The sequence below is a fragment of the Ctenopharyngodon idella genome, chromosome 7, assembly GCF_019924925.1.
Source record: "Ctenopharyngodon idella isolate HZGC_01 chromosome 7, HZGC01, whole genome shotgun sequence".
NCBI lineage: Eukaryota > Metazoa > Chordata > Actinopteri > Cypriniformes > Xenocyprididae > Ctenopharyngodon > Ctenopharyngodon idella.
In genome coordinates this window covers 22449377-22467444 of record NC_067226.1, presented here as the reverse complement: position 1 = coordinate 22467444, position 18068 = coordinate 22449377, and the positions used below count along the sequence as shown (strand labels likewise).

Sequence of the window (18068 nt, the reverse complement as noted above, 5' to 3'; positions counted from 1 at the left end):
GTTTGTCCGTTTAGGGCTGCTGTAGAAACATGCGGCGCAAAATAGCGACTTAACATGTAAGGGGACCCGCGGGACATAGAAATGGCTCTTTCTAAGGTAATAAAAACATAACGGTTCATTATGTAAGGTCTTTATACACCACTGAAAACATAGTTATGTATATTATATTGCATTTCTGTCAATATATCCTCCCAAATTTTACACATTGCACCTTTAATAAAGTATTTTGCACAAATAAAAAAAAAAATTATATATTATCACATATTTGCAAAAATTATTATTTTTAACCCTAATTCAGACTCTCTGTCTGAAATTATCCATTTTTTTAAGGAGCAGCTTCTTTAAGGCCTGTCAGTAAACAGCCACTGTTATGATTGGCTAACGGCATTGCATAGGAAAACATTTTCCATACAAAAGCGTCATTTACACACAAAGCATTATGAAATCATTTAATGATTTACTGTGGCTGCTGTCAGAAACAGTTGGCTGCTAAATCTTTCAACAAAAAGTGACCAAAAGAGATGTTCTTTTACGAGGCACATTTTGATACAGCTTTAACTCTCTTATGCCCACTAACATATACTACTCATCTTTCTTTGACCTCTCAGGTGATGACAATGAGGAGGAGAGTGGTGAAGAGCGTCTTCCATCCTGCTTTGATTATATCATGCACTTCCTCACAGTCTTCTGGAAGGTTCTGTTTGCGTTCGTCCCGCCTACAGAGTACTGGAACGGATGGGCGTGCTTCATTGTGTCCATCTTTCTGATTGGTGTGTTGACGGCAGTCACAGGAGATCTCGCTTCCCACTTTGGGTGCACTATTGGTCTGAAGGATTCAGTCACCGCCGTGGTCTTTGTAGCCTTGGGGACATCTGTCCCAGGTAAGTGTAGTATTACTTCTTAAAATATCTAATAATAAAATCATAATTCAGGAGCTCCATCGCCAGTGATGTTATTAAATTAAAGCAAAGTAAAATATTAAAAACACAAAATAAAAATGGCAAAAGCACATAATGTAATGAAGGTCCACTGTAGGTGAGTAATCCGAGTTATCCACTAACCATTCAGAAATGTCCAGTTGCATTCTAAAAGTTGTAACGTCTTCCTGAGTCTCTCCATCAGTGTCCGACTCAGGTTTGAACAATGTAAGGCTGAACGCCATTACTGACAATCGTCATTTTGGGAGCAGCAGCTCATTTGCATTTAAAGGGACACACAAAAACGGCGTGTTTTAGCTCACACCCAAAAATTATCTGTGGGGTTTTTTAAGCTGAAAATTCACAGACACATTCTGGGGTCACCAGAGACTTATATTACATCTTGTGAAAAGGGGTATAACAGGTCCCCTTTAAACAAAACGTGAACAAATACAAAACTTACTCGACTCAACTCACCAACAACGGGTTACAAACAAAGCTAGACAAAACACAATGGGAACATGATGGCTATATATATATATATATATATATATATATATATATATATATATATATATATATATATATATATATATATATATATATATATATATATATATATATATATATATATATATGACTAACAAGAAACACCTAAACACAATGAACCAATAAACCAATGAGGAAACAGAACTGATGAAACAAGAAGCAATAGATGTGTTCAATTTCGGCTGCATGTAAATGATTGGCGAGAGTTGCCGCTTGCATTCCTGTAGTGACTGTTTTATCAAAGATGAAGTGAATTAAATGCAATATTTGTCAAATACACAGACATTTCAGAGATGTCTTCATTCAATACTTTATGTACTGCTTAATACAGCGTCTGTTTGTACAAGAATAAAGTTCAACATAAGCCTATACTATTTAAATACCATTTGAAGTGGGGCCTATACATTTTATATCAGTTTTATTTTGATAAACATGACACAATATAACATTGCGACTACATGACAAGAGCTTTAACTGTTATAAAAATACAGATTTGTGAGCATTAGTGGAACTGAAGGTGTCAGAATAAACATGAAACACGTGACTGTTGCCATGCGGTGCAAAGTTATAAAGAAAAAAAGAGTAAATTTATTACGGGCACTTTTCTTAAATGAGACTGATTTGATGACGTTTGCAGCCTTCAAATATCCCTGAATTGGGACACAGCTAAAAGGCTTGTTCGAGATGCATCGGCGCTGCGCAGACCGATCGCCATGTGATATCAAATTACTGCGAGAGCGATTCAAAAGCAGGAGTCATTTGGGAATCATATGACAAAACCATGATTATGTGTTTGCAGCTGGTGTATCAATCTGTTTGTTTTTTCTTTGATTCTTTCCAGTGCACTCACCTGAACCCTCTCTTTTTTTTTCTCTCTTCCTCCTTTTACTTTCTCTTCCTTTTTTCTCTCTCCTCCCCCCTTTCACTCTATTTCACCTCTCTTTCTAATACTTCCCACTTAAATTTTCAGCCAAATCCTATTCTCTTTTTTTTTTTATTCAATAACAAGATCTTGCAGTTCAAATTGTAATTATATTAGTCTGATCATAATTTAATTCTATCTCTCCTTTGCACAGACACTTTTGCCAGTAAGGTTGCTGCCATCCAAGACCAGTATGCTGATGCCTCCATTGGTAATGTGACGGGCAGCAATGCTGTCAATGTTTTCCTGGGCATCGGTGTGGCGTGGACCATAGCTGCTGTATACTGGCGTACCAAAGGCAAATCTTTCCAAGTCGAGCCGGGCTCTCTGGCCTTCTCTGTCACACTCTTCACTGCTATGGCTGTGGTGGTTGTCAGCGTGCTGTTGTATCGTCGGCGCCCCTCAGTGGCTGGAGGAGAGCTCGGCGGTCCACGGACTTGCAAGATATTGACGTCCTTACTTTTCATTTCCCTCTGGCTGATGTACATCCTGTTGTCCTCACTGGAAACATACTGCCACATCCCTGGATTCTGAGGCAGCAAGGCCTCATATTATTTAAGCTTTGAAAGGAATATGAAAATGGCCAGTGAAGGAGCATTTTTTTTTTTTTTGTATTTATTAGATATTTATCTTAACTTTTATTAAGTCTGATAAGTCAGTTTTTGTAATTTTCCATTTTCTTTCTTAAAGGGATAGCTCACCCAAAATAAAAAAATTGTCATCATTCACAGCTTTCCATAGAATACAAAATGTGGTTTATTTTTATTTATTTACTTTTTTTTTTTTTTTTTTGAAAGATATTTACCTTTTTTGGGAGCGATATGAAGGTACATAAATAACAGTTTTGTCTTTTTTTTTTTGGATAAACTGTTCCTTTAAATTAGTTTGAATGCAGTATCTTACACATCATTCCTTGTTCCCTTGCCTTACACTTGTATCCGTCTCTCAGTGCTGTCTTAACTTTTTCCAAACCTGTAACCACTGACTCATTTTTTTGTACCCCTATTTGAGCCAATCCGAGCTTTCGGTTACTGAATGAAGGGGTTTACTTTTTTGGACTTTTTTTTGAGTGTCAGTATTACTCTCATGTAAATGTAATGATAATATTTTAAAAGACATTTAAATGAACAGAATGATCAAAAATGAACTTTCAGTTATTAAGAGCAGACTGAACAAGCAGAATGGACTTACTATTGCTTGTGTAAGAAGAAAAGCATGTTTCAGGACTAAATACTAAATAAGAATCGGACAGAAAAGCATGTCGAGTTAATAACTAATCATAAATGAAGGCTGACATTATTGGGAAGTCAAATAGCAAAAAAGGAATGAAACTCAAAAAAGTGTGGAAAATGGACTGGAATAATCCCACAGAGGACGGAAGAGCAATCGGAAAATATTGACAGTGACGGTGCTGAATATAATTCAAAACAATTCTAATTTAAATATGTATATAATGTGTCTGTGTGAGTGTGAGAGAGAGAGAGAGAGAGAGAGAGAGAGAGAGAGAGAGAGAACACCCAACCAAGAATAAACAGCTCAGCTGATGTTCTCTTGAAATAACAAACCAAGTAATTGATGTAATTAGCTGTCTGTATCTATCTGTATTTGTCTTATCCCATGATGGTCACACTCCTTGACATCAAATGTTCCATAGGAAACACTAGCCGGTTAACATGATGTGACATTTGACATGGTGACAAATGCTCTTATTGACTGTGTACAACACTGTATCCCTTTGTTCACAAAAAAATTACAATTCTGAGCATTTACTCACCCTCTTGTCATTCCAAACCCATATGATCTGTGGAAAATAAATGTGAACATAAAAATAGATGTTTAGCAGAATGTTCATGCTGCTCTTTTCTGAACAACAAAAGCTGACATTGACCTATACATAAAAGTTTTGTAAATACAGAAAATTTAGTAAGTATAGTATATACTTATAAGTATACTATTTCACTAAATTAGCCCACTTTTCAGTTTATAAAGTATACTGTTAAGTATACAAAACTATTTCACATCTAAATTTTTCTTTTTTATTTCAACTATACTACAAGTGAAGTCATTTTATACAGTTAGTTTACTAGCTATAAACTTCTAGCCCAAATGTTAAGTTTTATTTTATTTTTTTTTTTATTTTTTTAAATGAGTACTGCAAGTATACTTGTTTTCTTCAAGTGAACTTAACATCATACTTAGGTATACTTAAAGGGATAGTTCACCTTAAAATGAAAATTTTGTCATATACTTACCCTCAAGTTATTCTAAACCTGTATGAATTTATTTCTTCTGCTGAACACAAAAGAAGATATTTTGAAGAATGTGAGTAAGCAAACAGTTGATGGACCCCACTGACTTCCATGTTATGGAAAAAATACTATGGAAGTCAAAGGGGATCATCAACTGTTTGGTTACTGACATGAGTAAATGTTGACAGAATTTTCATTTTTGGTTGAACTATCCCTTTAAGTATACATCAGTATACATAAAAAGTATGTGACTGAAATGAGTATACTTTTTTTTGTTTTGTTTTTTTTGTTAAAAAAGTATGTAAAATGCACACTTGAATAAATTTTTTTTTATAAGGGCAGGTGCTGTCAAGATCCAAAAAGGACTAAAATGCACCATAAAAGCACTACAAAAGTAGTCCATATAAGTCATAAGAGTAAATACACATGAAACCATTTGGTGGAAGGGGACATTTTCAGTCTGTTCCTCACCTAGTCTTAGTGTGCCTTCGGAATTAATGGAATATAGCACACAAGTCACCATATCTACTTTTATAGTGCTTTTTTATGATTTCTGGATTTAAAATATGGGTTTAGAATGAAATGAGGGTGCATGAGAAATGAATATACGTACTTGCAACAAACGCAAGTACTTTTATTTATCAGTATTGGTTGTTTTATTATGTCTGTCACAGTGAATTTTCAGTTGTCACTGTTTCAGTGTTCACTGTCTATCTGTTTCTGACTGCTGTGTAATTATTCTGTGAGACATTTAGGGAGATGGTCGGAGGGTGGGAGACATCGGCTTTGGCACGCTGAATGATGGAGAGCACAGAAAAAGAATGAATGAGACCGATTTAGCAGTAGCGTAGATATTTAGCTCTCACAAGTAGCTTCTATCCTCAGACTAGTACAGTATTAGGAGTGAGAGAATGTGCACCCAGAGTATTTTTAGTATTATCTTGTTGCTAGGCGACCCGCCCAGAGAGTCATTGTCTTGTCTGGGCCCAGTGACGAATCTGTGTGTGTGTGTGTGTGTGTGTGGGTGTTGCTGTATATGTGTAACACCATCTCATTTAAGTCTATTTAAGGCTTAAATCAATGAATAAACCAACTTAACTTCTTATAGTAACCTAAGTTTAGACGGGGTTTCAACTGAACTAAAAAGATTTTGCTTTTTATAATGTGGTTACTGAAAAGATAATCATATTGATATCAGTTATGTTCGTGTAATTGATTTGATTGAATTGATGATCATTAATCATCATGCCAGCCCATGCGGTCACAAAAGGATCAACTATCATCAGTAATGAATCCCACATCAGACTGACATACAGCCGAAGAGTGCACATAATCGCTTTATAGGATCACCGTTTTCTCTCTCTCTGCCAGGTTACTCTTGAAGCGCAAATGAATTGAAGTGCAATCCCAAATGTCACACTGAAAAACAGTCATTGTAATTGGATTAAGCAGCTTGGCCAGAGAGAAGAGAAAGAGAGAGATGGGGAATGTAAACACTTCCCCAACTACACAATCACACACATACCTGATGAAATTGCATGTAAAGATTATTGTGTGTTTATAGCATTTTAACTCTGCAAGAGAGAGTGTGTATTTGTGTCTTAATCAGTTTTGTGATGCAGATGTTTCAGTGCATGTTTAAGTGTCAAACACGTGCAAAACAGGCTATTTAATACTATTCAATAACTATGGTATTTGACCCTTAAAAACTTAGGAATGTCATTACATTAAATACGATTTCAAACAGTGACAATTGCATACAAATGATGCTAGAGCTTTTCTAACATGTTCATGTTTCATAAGCGGTATTTCTATTGTTTTATGAAGTAAAGTCATGTTTCTTTTTTTTTTAATGTTGACCTTGTGATTTCATCGCGTCCTACGTTTTTCTTTTTCGATAAACCGTTTCATTCAGATTTATGTCACAATACAGAAAAAAGATCTGTCGCTACTTCTGTTACATCGCCACTTTTGATATTTGTTAGCTAATGCAATGACATTCATACATTTCCAAGTGTGTCCTGAGTGTTCAAATATTTAGCAGGGAGACAAAAACACTAAAGCTGCAAATCAAGATACACAGATAAGTGTATGGTTCCTGTTTCTGACCCATTCTGCTAACTGCCTTTGTGTTACAGAATAAGAAACAAGGCAATGCTAAAATGTATTTATATTTCTTGAATTTGTGTGTATGCTTGGACTTCTGTGCATAGTGCTGGTACAGCATCGACGTTCATGTGTACAGAAGATACACTAACAGAAGAGGTTAATATGATAAGCTAACAGTTCCTATGAAGTGCCCTGAGGAAGCAGCCACCATGTCATCCTGTATCATTGTGCGTGTTGCCCTTGGCTGGACTCTGTTCTGTGTTGTCTGGTCTTTGCGTGATGCATCTCTGATCTTTCTGTTCATTAGTCTTTTTGATTATTCCTTCATTAATTGTTTAATTGATTTCATTGTTAATATCTCAGTCTTTGTTTCTCATAATGAGTGAATCACCAAGTGCTTTTCTTTTCCTTTTATATGGCAGATTTGAGTTGGATTCTTCCTATTTGAATTTTTTCCCCATGTCTCATAATTTGATGCATGAAACATTTTCTTGCCCTTGTTAAGTGTTTTAGAAATTGTTGTCCTGAAATCTTTTTTTAAAATGTCTTTTATTAAAAAAATCTGAATTAAACACTACATATTGAATCACTTATGTCTTATTAAGGAGTGGATGATTTTTATTTGTGCATAAAACTTTAGATTCACTTCAGCCAAAGAACATTCTCAACCATTTTTTTGAGGCTTTTCACTTTATTTAAACAATTTAATTTGATTTATAAAACGGTTAGTTCCTGTCCTTGATTCTGATTGGTCAATAGCTGTTTTATTCACGATAAAACACGGCTATGACCGCTTCACCCAATGGTTCTGTGTATCACTACACAACACCCTTAGCAACCATTCTTAGCAACGTAAACTGTATGTTCTCAATTGATATTGTTCATTGAAGCTTACTGTATCATGTAGAAGAGTACTGTGAGAAAGAGCTGTGAGAGCGAGTTTATTACCTGCATTCAGATTTAGCATTTTCCTGAAGGTCAGTCAAATGTTCATAATAAAAAAATCTGTTCAAATGTCTGATGTATTATCCTGTCCTTTTAACAGTTAAGGGGTTTTCCCGTGACTGACAGCGCTAGTCAAAGCATTTGTCAGTTGCGTCTTGTTCCGTGTTCACAACAATTCAGTCTTTTCAATGTAAAAGTCTTCGCTACTGACTGACACACTCATAAAGACAGTCTTTGCCGCCATCTAATGGCGTAATAATGTAATTTCTGTTGCTGTTCACGGTCAAGGACTATTTTTTACGGTGGAAGGAAGGCTTTAGTGAAAGTTTACTTCATAAAAGTTGCATTGATACATATTTTTGGCTTTAATATCTGTATTGTGTGGTAACCATTTTATAAAAGCAATAAGCTTTGCGTCGTGCCTAACAATGCCCTTCAGCCGTGACTTATTCACGATACAGCACAGCCTCAAGTACCTTATTGCTTACTTTACACCATTCTATCAGGTTTCTGCTTCAAATATGGTTGCTTCATGTTTAATTGACTTGACTTTCATTTGTCAACAACTAATTTGAAAGAGTCATTGAATCCTTCACTCAACCAAGTGAACTTGTTTGTTTAATAAGACAAATTTAAGCTAAATGCCACTACTGTATATTGCTCTTCACTGGTGAAGAAAAATATACTAACTGGAAATAATTGATCTGATACTGTATATATTGTAAAAGCTACTCAATATCACAATCAATTATGCTGTTGGTCTGAATATCAGTACCATTCACTTGTTAAGTCATGATGAATACTGTTTCAAGCCTCTACTCCATTTCAAGTAAGAATACCATGAGCAGTTTATGGGCACTATTCCTTTATAACATATCTTGCATTTAAAAACTCATATTGTCAGTCTTCTACAGTTTCCAAGCTCACAGTGTCCTAGACACTAATATTTTAATGATTCAGAAAAAAATGAATCACTGTCTGGCCAACTAAGCTTTCAGTATTGAGATGATTGGAGGGTCATGATTTTTCAGTACAGCACACCGTGAATGTATATTAGCACCATTTGTTATTTGGACCCAGGAAAAAATGACGCATGACGTCAGACTTAACAAGCAGATATAGCTGAATAACAGATACGGTCATTTCCAGAACAACAACAAGATTTTTCATGTGATATTGCTTAGATGAACTTGTTCAATTGAGATACAAAAATGCAGATTGGATGTATGAGGTGCTACAAGTGAGCAAGAAGAGTGGGATGTACATATTCCTCTGTAAACTGAGTTGATGGATGTCAGGCATTACATTCGAGCGCCGGCTCTACGCTCTGACTAGCGCTCATGGACCTGTCCACTGGAAAGAAAGAAATGACAGAACGAGAGCAGAAAGAATGAGGCGGAAGCAGATGCTCACTAGGGAACAAAACAGAAAAGGAGAGAGGAGAAAAGCTTTGTGCTCGAAATACAAAGGCAGGAGATAAGAAAGAGTAAGAATGTGAAGAGTTCAGAAAAGAAAAATGAATGAATGGGAAATTACTGGGAAATCTAATTAAAGATTGACTGGCTGCTGAGGCCATTGAGAGGCTGTGAGAGAATTTGAATGTGCAGGTTATGTGCTTCAAATATAATGAATTGGATTGTTCAATGCATTGTTACATACCACAACTGAGACCAAAACTGGGGTTTAAAATCTAATTTAAACCTAATTTGAAAGATTTAAAAATTTAAACGCTAAAAAAGCATTATGACCAAACAGATTCTGTTCTAAGCAAATAAGTTTTGTACAAATGGTTAGATGTTCTTGCTTCCATTGAAGCACAAGACGGTCTTTGGATCATTCTCAAATTATGCATGATCCTCACCTTGTTTGACACAAACTTGTGGAGTTTATGCATTTTGAGTATGCCTTGAGTAAAGCCAAAAAGAGATACAAAGACAATATGCAATTCATGTAAATTTTTTAAGTTCACTCAAATTGCTAAGCTCATTCGTAATTAATATTGTTGTATTAAATTAGAAAAAAGTTAAATAGAAGTGTTTGCAATGGTGGTCTCCCACTGTGTCAACTATGGAAATTAAAGCTCGACACACTTTCATGTATTTGCTTTATTCTAATTCTGATTTTTAAATGTTTTTATTATTTTTACCCTAGTAATAACCTTCATAGCATCAACTAACATGTATCCAAATAATCCAAGTAAATTGATATCCTAATATTTAATGAGATTGCAGAGGATTGTATTTTTCAGTCACCTAGATTGTTTGATGCTAAGCTGAAATCAGAAATGGAGCATTTTTGCAACATCACTGTCCCATCACAAAAACACGCCTTGCAAAGCAATCCCAGCTGTAAATCAAAGGAAACAGGCTTTTTTTTTTTTCTGTCGCCATCTTCAAATAAAGGCAGGAGAGGCTTTTGTACTTAGAAGCTGTTGAAGGATCTTAAGAATTGCATTCAGTTCTGAGAAGCTTTCATAAGCCTCACAGTTATTGTACATTTTTTGAACAGTTGCTCTAAAAAGGAGACAAATCCCCTCTTCCATCTCAAACTCTGTGGGAAAACTGTAGCAACTAGTCAAAAATGGAACAAAGGTTATTCTAAAAATCATGTTTCACAGATGTCTTTCAACCATCAGAAGACAACTGAGAAAGTATTAACTCTTCAAAGCAATGTCATATGACTAGCATCTATTTATAAGCAGACTGTACAGCAATGCTGAATGATAATATTCAACATCAGGATGCTTTATGGATGTTGTGCATGTTGGTGTGCAGATGAGGGATCTAACCCTAAACCTACCCATCACAGAAGACTTGCTACATTTTGAAAAGAAAAAACATCACTTAATATGATTTATAAGTTGTTTTTTCTCATGGGGACCAAAAAAAAAAAAAAATGTTGTGGGCGTGTGCCAAAAAAAATTACAATCATTTATGCGCGAGAAAAATGTGAAGGCGCCCACGGTGGCTGATTTCTTTCTAATTTCTCACAGGCCTCTAGGGTGGGGGGGGGGGCATTGTGTTACCAATTAGCATTTGCTGAATTTAGCTAGCTAAATTTCCACTACTAAAAATATAAAGTTGAGGTTACATGATAATGTTAAGTTTAATGTATGAATTAATATGTTTGAGTACAACATTGAAATCTGCCAGTTCTGCTTGCTTAAAATTTTAATTTCATTACTTAAAAAATTTATATTATATTATATTCAGTTTATATATATTATATTCAGTAAAAGTGGTCCAAACGTTTTGGCGGCCCTTAGGGACAGTGAATCAAAATTTCAACTTGCATGCATTTTGTCAAACAATTCCAAAACACTTGAGCCTACACCTAATGGTTTAGGAGTTAAGAGCCATTTCGTACTTTTCACCGCTGTAGCGCCCCTTTCAGGCCGATTGGGGCGAGTCTTTGTGACGTTGTAGAGGGTGTGAGGACTACCAGCCCTCAAAGTTTCACACACTCATATTTAGCAAAAAAAAAAAAAGGATGTTGAGGATGTTAATGTAACTGATTACCTCAAATTTTTTGAGTTTTGACAACTTATTCGGGTTTACAGTGCACTAGATATTGTTGAAAAGTCGTTAATTTATTATTTTTTTTTTTTGGCGCACAAAAAGCATTCTTGTCGCTTTATAATATTAAGGTAGAACCACTGAACTCACATGAACTGTTTTAAATATGTTTTTAGTACCTTTATGAATCTTGAGAGGTTCGGTGGCTTTGCTCTCAATAAAGGGCCTCACTGAGCCATCGGATTTCATCAAAAATATCTTAATTTGTGTTCTGAAGATGAACGAAAGTCTTACGGGTGTAGAACGACATGAGGGTGAGTAATAAATTACATTATTTTCATTTTTGGGTGAACTAACCCTTTAACCCCTGATAGCTGCTCAAACTTCATTGGCCGTCACCAGCTGCGTTTTTCGAGATACGCGAATGTCCTCAAAGGCAGTCTTGGCACCTTGGACAAAGACACTGCATGCCAATTTTCAAGTCAATCAGACTAAGAATTGAGTAGTTATAGCGATTTTTAAGTTTTTTCCTGTTACAGCACCACCAAGTGGTCAGTCACCGAGCCCTTTTTCACACGACCACAGAATGAGTGCTTATATATATGTGCCAAGTTATAGCCATTTCAGTAAAAGTGGTCCAAACGTTTTGGCGGCCATTAGGGGCAGTGAATCAAAATTTCAACTTGCATGCATTTTGTCAAACAATTCCAAAACACTTGAGCCTACACCTAATGGTTTAGGAGTTATGAGTCATTTTGTACTTTTCACCGCTGTAGCGCCCCTTTCAGGCCGATCGGGACGAGTCTTTGTGATGTTGTAGAGGGTGTGAGGACTACCAGCCCTCAAAGTTTCACACTCATATTTAGCAAAAAAAAAAAGGATGTTGAGGATGTCTCACACACCTTCATCATGTCACGTATTCTGTCCTTCACAAAAGAACTAAACCATTTCACAATCTGAAAACACATTCTCATACTTTAAAAGTAGAACTGAAAAAGGGAAGCAACAGGCAAGACATGTTTGACAATGTTCTGCATTTATTGAATGTACAGTTATATTATTTATCGAGGCAATAAAAATTACATCCAGAGTAATAATTTTCCCTTTAAACAAGGCAGACCAGTACAATATCTACATACAGTGTTAACAAAAGAGTGTTTCAGTAGGAAGCTGATAAAGAGACAGACGCAGAGAGAAACTATGAGATACGTACTTGGATAAAGCTGTAACTGAGGCCGAGCAGAAGTTAGCCCTTGGTTAAGCATGTTTTGTCCCTTAAAGTCTGACTGCAGTCCTCACAGATTTCAGTACACACAAAGCATCACTCAGTTTGGGCCCACAAGTGTGATGGACCAGCCTGGCTCATCCCCTGAGGACGTCTGATTATAGACTGAAATTAGCATGCTAATGAACTCAATTTACAGGACATGATTTGCAAAGCATTTTTAAAATAAAAGGTGCTAAAAATTAAAATAAAAAACAGAAGAACAACCTGAATTTTTGTCCCATTTTAAGACAATAAAAAGTGGGGTTTTAAATCCCATGATTTAAAAAAAAAAAAAAAGAAAAAAAAAGGTTTTTAAATGATAAAGTAGTGCCATTCAACCATTACTACCGTCTATAAACATAAGAGAACCATAACGCAATATTACACAGGCACAATACAGAATCATGCCACTGAAAGGAATATGACAATCATAAAGTGTCTACAATTTAAAAATAATAAAATTACAGGCCATAAAGTATTAAGGTGTTTCTCAATAAAACACTTGTACCTCAGAAAAATAAAACAACAAACAGGCAGTAAGAGACAGCTGAATGGTGCTTAGGACGACTGTAGAGTGTGTCTGTGTTACTGGAACACTAGATCAGCCTAAGACAAGCAAAAAGACAGACGTCACTCACGACTTCTCCTCTAGTCAGTAGTAGAATTCATTTACCTCTAAAATGGAATGAATTATATGTAGATCGATATAAACTCATGTGGTTTCGACTGAAATGCACACATTAATATTTCCTGGTAGTATGTACAACACTTATGACCCTCTCCAAAGATAATGAGACATGAAGAGAGGAAATGTTTACATGCAAGTACCATTTATCCCTGCTTATACGGGTACATAAAGCTATTGACTTAACATGCGAACGGGCTGAGTCATATAAACAAACCCTCGATGCTCGCTTCTCATTGGTGTTGTCCATCTCACTTCAGCCCTTTTGCCTTCTGGCCTTCTAAACTCTACTGTGCAGTGTCCATTCTCGCAGCCAGCCCTTATCTCACGCATACAAACACACACACTTTGTAAATAACTGTAGGAAATAAATTTTAATCAACGCATGGAGAAGAAACGTAATGCACATGTTGCATATTATGTTACTCACTCAGCAAATGTAATTGTTTGGTAGTCATAAGTGCTGTAAGATAAGTGTCTTTCTCAAAGTGCTTTGATCGAGATCATAGAGCACACTGTCATGTGAATGATGCACGCTAGCACTGAATGCATGTACGTCAACTCCAACTCTCTTAATTTTGAGCATCGGAGCCCTGAGAGACACAAAGAGAGTGAAAGGAAGATAGGCAAATGGACAGAGAACCCATAAACTGACCAAAGTTATGAAAGTAAACAGGAAGAGGAAGGAGACCAGATTACAGTACGAGAAAGCAAAATCCAACCATCATGCATTCTAATGGATTAAAAAAAGCCCTGGATTGCGGTGATCGGAGCTAAGCTGTAAAAGTCTTGCTTCAATCTCACATAAAAAAAAATATGCTTATATGCTTTTTATTATGCAACATGTTATGGCTGATTCTGTACAGACCTTGATAAAGCAAGAGGGGGGGATCTAAGACGGGATTCGTGAGCGGATTCGTCTGAGGTTGGACAAAAATACAAGGGATGGCCCATGAAGTTTCCTGGACATCACTGGATTTCAGACAGTGTGTAATTGGCAGTGATCCCACATCTCACAGAGTCGGGATTAGATTAAGCCAACCGACAGGGAGACAGATACGGGGGAGGTACGGGAGAGAGAGCGAGTGGGATTACACGAATTATCTGGGTGAAAGAGTTCAAGAGAAGTACTGTATATGTAGATTTGAGGCACTTAAACATTTAAGTGTCATAGGACATAAACAAATAAACAAAAAAAAAAAAAAGTGCAAAAATTGTAACTTTAGAGGTACAACAGCTAGCCACTGGGGCGGCACCCTTAAATGGACAAATTTGTACCTTATTTAACCCTAAAGGATTCATTGTAATACTTTAATGGTATATATATTACTACTTTAATGCAATAATATACACCTTTACGGGATAAATAAGATACAAAGTTGTCCCTTTGTGACAAGCTTTTGTTCCCTTATTGGTACAATCTTTGCAGATTTTTTTTTTTTTTCTGAGAGTGAATTTAGGACCAGATAAACATTCACATGACAGGATGTTTTGGATGCAGTGGTAAAATGAATGAAATGAAATCTGTTTTTGGGGGGTGGGTAAGCAATAGTCCATCTGTGCATTATTATGTAAACCCATACCACCAGATTAAGCATTAGCCTAGCGTTAGCATCACATCCTCAGAATTCTTTACTGCCAAATTTACACTGCCACCTTCAGGACGACTCATGTAACTACACGTAAAGCTGCAAAGTGCACAATATACAACAGAAATAAATAGAGAACCCCATCCCTCTGTTTTCCACAGGTGTCTTACGTACAGGCATTAGTATGTATGAGAGCCCACGTCATTAAAGCTAGATAAAATCCACTTTGTTTCTGGATTAAAACTTTGATTAAAAAAAGAAAAAGAAAAAAAAAGACATCAGATTTGATTCAGAGAGTGGCAAAGAGTATGCAGGTTTAAAAAATCCTCAAAAATGCATACAATTTTTAGTAATACTATGTCTATTCTTAAAATCCACTGTGGACAGAAATGGATTGGAGAGAGTGATAGGAAAGTCAAATAAAACAAAATGTAGTATCACTAGTATACTCCTGTAGTATCCGCCTCTGACTTGACGGGAGTGTTTGAGGTTGAGGAGGATTCCAGCAGTGAGATATTGCCCATGTTGCTCCAGCTGTGGTTGGGGGAGGAGTAAGGGGGTGTGCTGCAGTTGGAGGAGGGGCCAGAGCTGGGGCTGTCATTGGCCTGACCGATCAGGGTGTCTTTACGAGAGCCTTTGCTCTCAAGCTCCTGCATGAAGTGAGAGATCTCCTCTGGTAAGAGCTTCAGCTCCGCCTCACACTCGCGTGTCAGACGGGCCTGATTCTGCAAAGAAATTAGGACTTAGAGTGCCATTCCACATGAAATAAGGAGGAAAAAAAATATCTAAGCTCATTAACGTTATTATGAGATAACAAAAAGGTTGGGTGATATGACCAACTAGGGTTTTTATGTCATAATATGAGCAATTTTATTTCATGATAACAATGTACATCACAATAAAGTTATTTTTACTGGGGAAAAAAAAGGTTGTTAAGATAACATTTTTTAAAAACACATTTCACAGATCTCTACAGAAATTAAATAATCAAATATAAAAATAAAACACTGAATAAATATACTGATTCTTTTTAAAGCTACAAAAGTTACTTAGTCAAGAGCAGTGAGTTACTTTCTCTTTTGTTTGATAAAATTAAGGACACTGACAGAAGCAGGTATATTAGGCTGCTGTCACTTTAAGACTGAATGTATGGATCCAATATATTGGTATATATATATTCGATTTCCCACTAGCTGTTTAAGACATAACCGACTATGTTCACCCGAATACTTGCCATTATCGAGCAGCGATTACAGCTTGACGGGCATATAACTTTGTATTTGACCGTTTAAAAGGATAGTTCACCCAAAAATGTAACTAAAATAAAAGCCTAAATTAAATTTGTCCATCATATAAAAGGGATCATATCTCTTCACAAGACTTGGATTAAACCGCTTATATGGATTCATATTATGATGTCTTTATGACTGCTTTGGTTACCAGTACTTTAATGGAGGAACATAAAATTAATTAAAAATATCTAAATTTGTGTTTTGAAGATTAACCAATGTCTAATGGGTTTGAAACGACATGATGGTTAGTAAATAATTTTAATTTTTGGGCAAACTATCCCTTTAAGTGCAATCAGCCATGAATAAATAAAAAAAACTAAATTCATTCAGTACTTACAAACTGTATTACAGGCGGCTCTCTGCGCATACGCTTCATACTGTGCGCTCTAAAAGCCGTCTGCCAAACAGCGTGCAAATACTGAATTGAGTTCTCTTTCTTGTCTTATTGTGCTTGAACAGTTTCTAGTGGTTTATCGTGTCTGGTATATCCCCACCCTTCTTAAAAATACAGTGTAAGAAGCTTTCAGAATCTGAAATGACCATTTCTTTTTTCTTGATGACAGTGGTTGGCATTATATCTCTTGTAACTATGGTATTTTAGCAAAAGCTACAGTATAGTTACTATGGGACATTTCTGTAAGGGATACTTCCTAAATTTTGCCTTAAATAGGAGGAATCGATTAGTAAAAGAAAATAATGTGGTGATGAACAGGGACTAGCATGTCAGGACTGAAGACTGAATAGATCGGTGCATGGACTGACCAGAGGAACCTCCTCCACTATTTTCTGAAGGATGTCCTTGTGAAGGGCTTTTAACTTTTCTTGACGCTTCCCCTGAGAATCTTCCAGCTACACAAAAAGAGAGAAGAAATTAGAGGACTTTATGAGGAAGCTTGACCTTGATTATGCTTTATATGGCTCTGTAACACTTTGTCCTAACAATGTGCGGAGCAATAATAGCATCAATCCATAATCTGAGTTTTTGTCCAAAAGTGATGAGATTCTGTCAAGTGCTTTGTTTATTAGACAGCTTTCTTGAGTTTTACGATGGGTGGAGCTACCCAGCGATGAAACAAACAGAAACATCCAATCTTCTGATTGGCTATGATTTTATAGTCTTGTGCCGCATTAAGGCTGTGACACACACCGAGCTGACGATTGGCAAATGTCGGCCATCGTTGAGCGCCTGCCGGCCTAGTTTTTGCTCTGCGTTCCACAGCATTGGCACTAGTCTGACCCCTGTGGGCAGCTTTTCAGCCAATTGAGCATGTTGACTTGGTGATGGAGCACAGCGGTGAGACAGATCACTCTGACTGGCTGTTCAGCTTAGTGAACCAGTGCACAAGAAGGAAAATTAAAGTGACAGAAGCAAGCAACCGCTACTTTGTTTTTACGGTTTCTACCACAGTCGTAGTCACAGATGTAGCTCTTCCGGTCACCCCTTTGAGTGACGCATGCAGCACATTACTTTCACCTGCTGGTATGGAGAGTTATTTCCAATCATGCAGGCACAGAAAGTCCAGTGCGTGGTAGCAGGCTGCTGGCTGTAGTCTTTGCAGTGTGTTTAAATGCAACTTTTTGGCCCAGACGCAGGCAATGTGAGGTGACACCACAGCTGGCTTTTGTTGCCACTAGTTCTCAGATGTCAGTTTGGTGTGTCTGGGCCTTTATGGTCTCAGCATAGACCAAAATAAATAAATAAATAAATAAATAAATAAATAACTAACTAAATAAACCTGACAATGACAATGGAGATTTGAGTGGCACCTAATTAGGACAAGGTGTAAAGGTTTCTTAAATATCAGTTTGTATAAAAAGAGCCATTAACAGAGAAATCCAGACACTTTTCCAGAACTCACCTGACGGATTAAGCTGACTGATTCATTGATATGTTTTTTATTGATCTCGTTCAGCTCCCTGCTAAGTGAGAGAATGACAGAAGAAGGTTACTTTCCTTGTACATTTTTTGTAGCAATCCTGAACTTTCTAGAAGTTAATGGCTCGATCAACCTCAGCACCACATTCAAAA

The 18068-nt window shown here is 36.6% G+C and overlaps 2 protein-coding genes across 6 annotated transcripts in view; one reads left to right on the top strand and one right to left on the bottom strand.

Moving 5' to 3' along the window:
• slc8a4b (solute carrier family 8 member 4b) overlaps positions 1-7335 on the top strand; it is a 71428-nt gene extending 64093 nt beyond the window's left edge. For both annotated transcript variants that reach the window (XM_051900594.1, XM_051900593.1), the window contains 2 exons: positions 609-881; positions 2543-7335. In XM_051900594.1, coding sequence (XP_051756554.1) covers positions 609-881; positions 2543-2922 — 653 coding nt within the window. In that variant the 3' untranslated portion in view covers positions 2923-7335. The remainder of the gene's footprint in view (positions 1-608; positions 882-2542) is intronic.
• A 4886-nt stretch (positions 7336-12221) lies between these two features.
• Positions 12222-18068, bottom strand: part of plcb3 (phospholipase C, beta 3 (phosphatidylinositol-specific)) — a 63629-nt gene continuing 57782 nt past the window's right edge. For 2 of the 4 annotated variants that reach the window (XM_051900585.1, XM_051900587.1), the window contains exons 32-34: positions 17899-17956; positions 16802-16888; positions 12222-15472 (exon numbers count right to left, since the gene is read on the bottom strand). In XM_051900585.1, the coding sequence (XP_051756545.1) occupies positions 15188-15472; positions 16802-16888; positions 17899-17956 (430 nt within the window). In that variant the 3' untranslated portion in view covers positions 12222-15187. Of the gene's footprint in view, positions 15473-16801; positions 16889-17898; positions 17960-18068 lie in introns of all 4 variants that reach the window. The other 2 variants (XM_051900584.1, XM_051900586.1) reach the window with 1 other exon arrangement.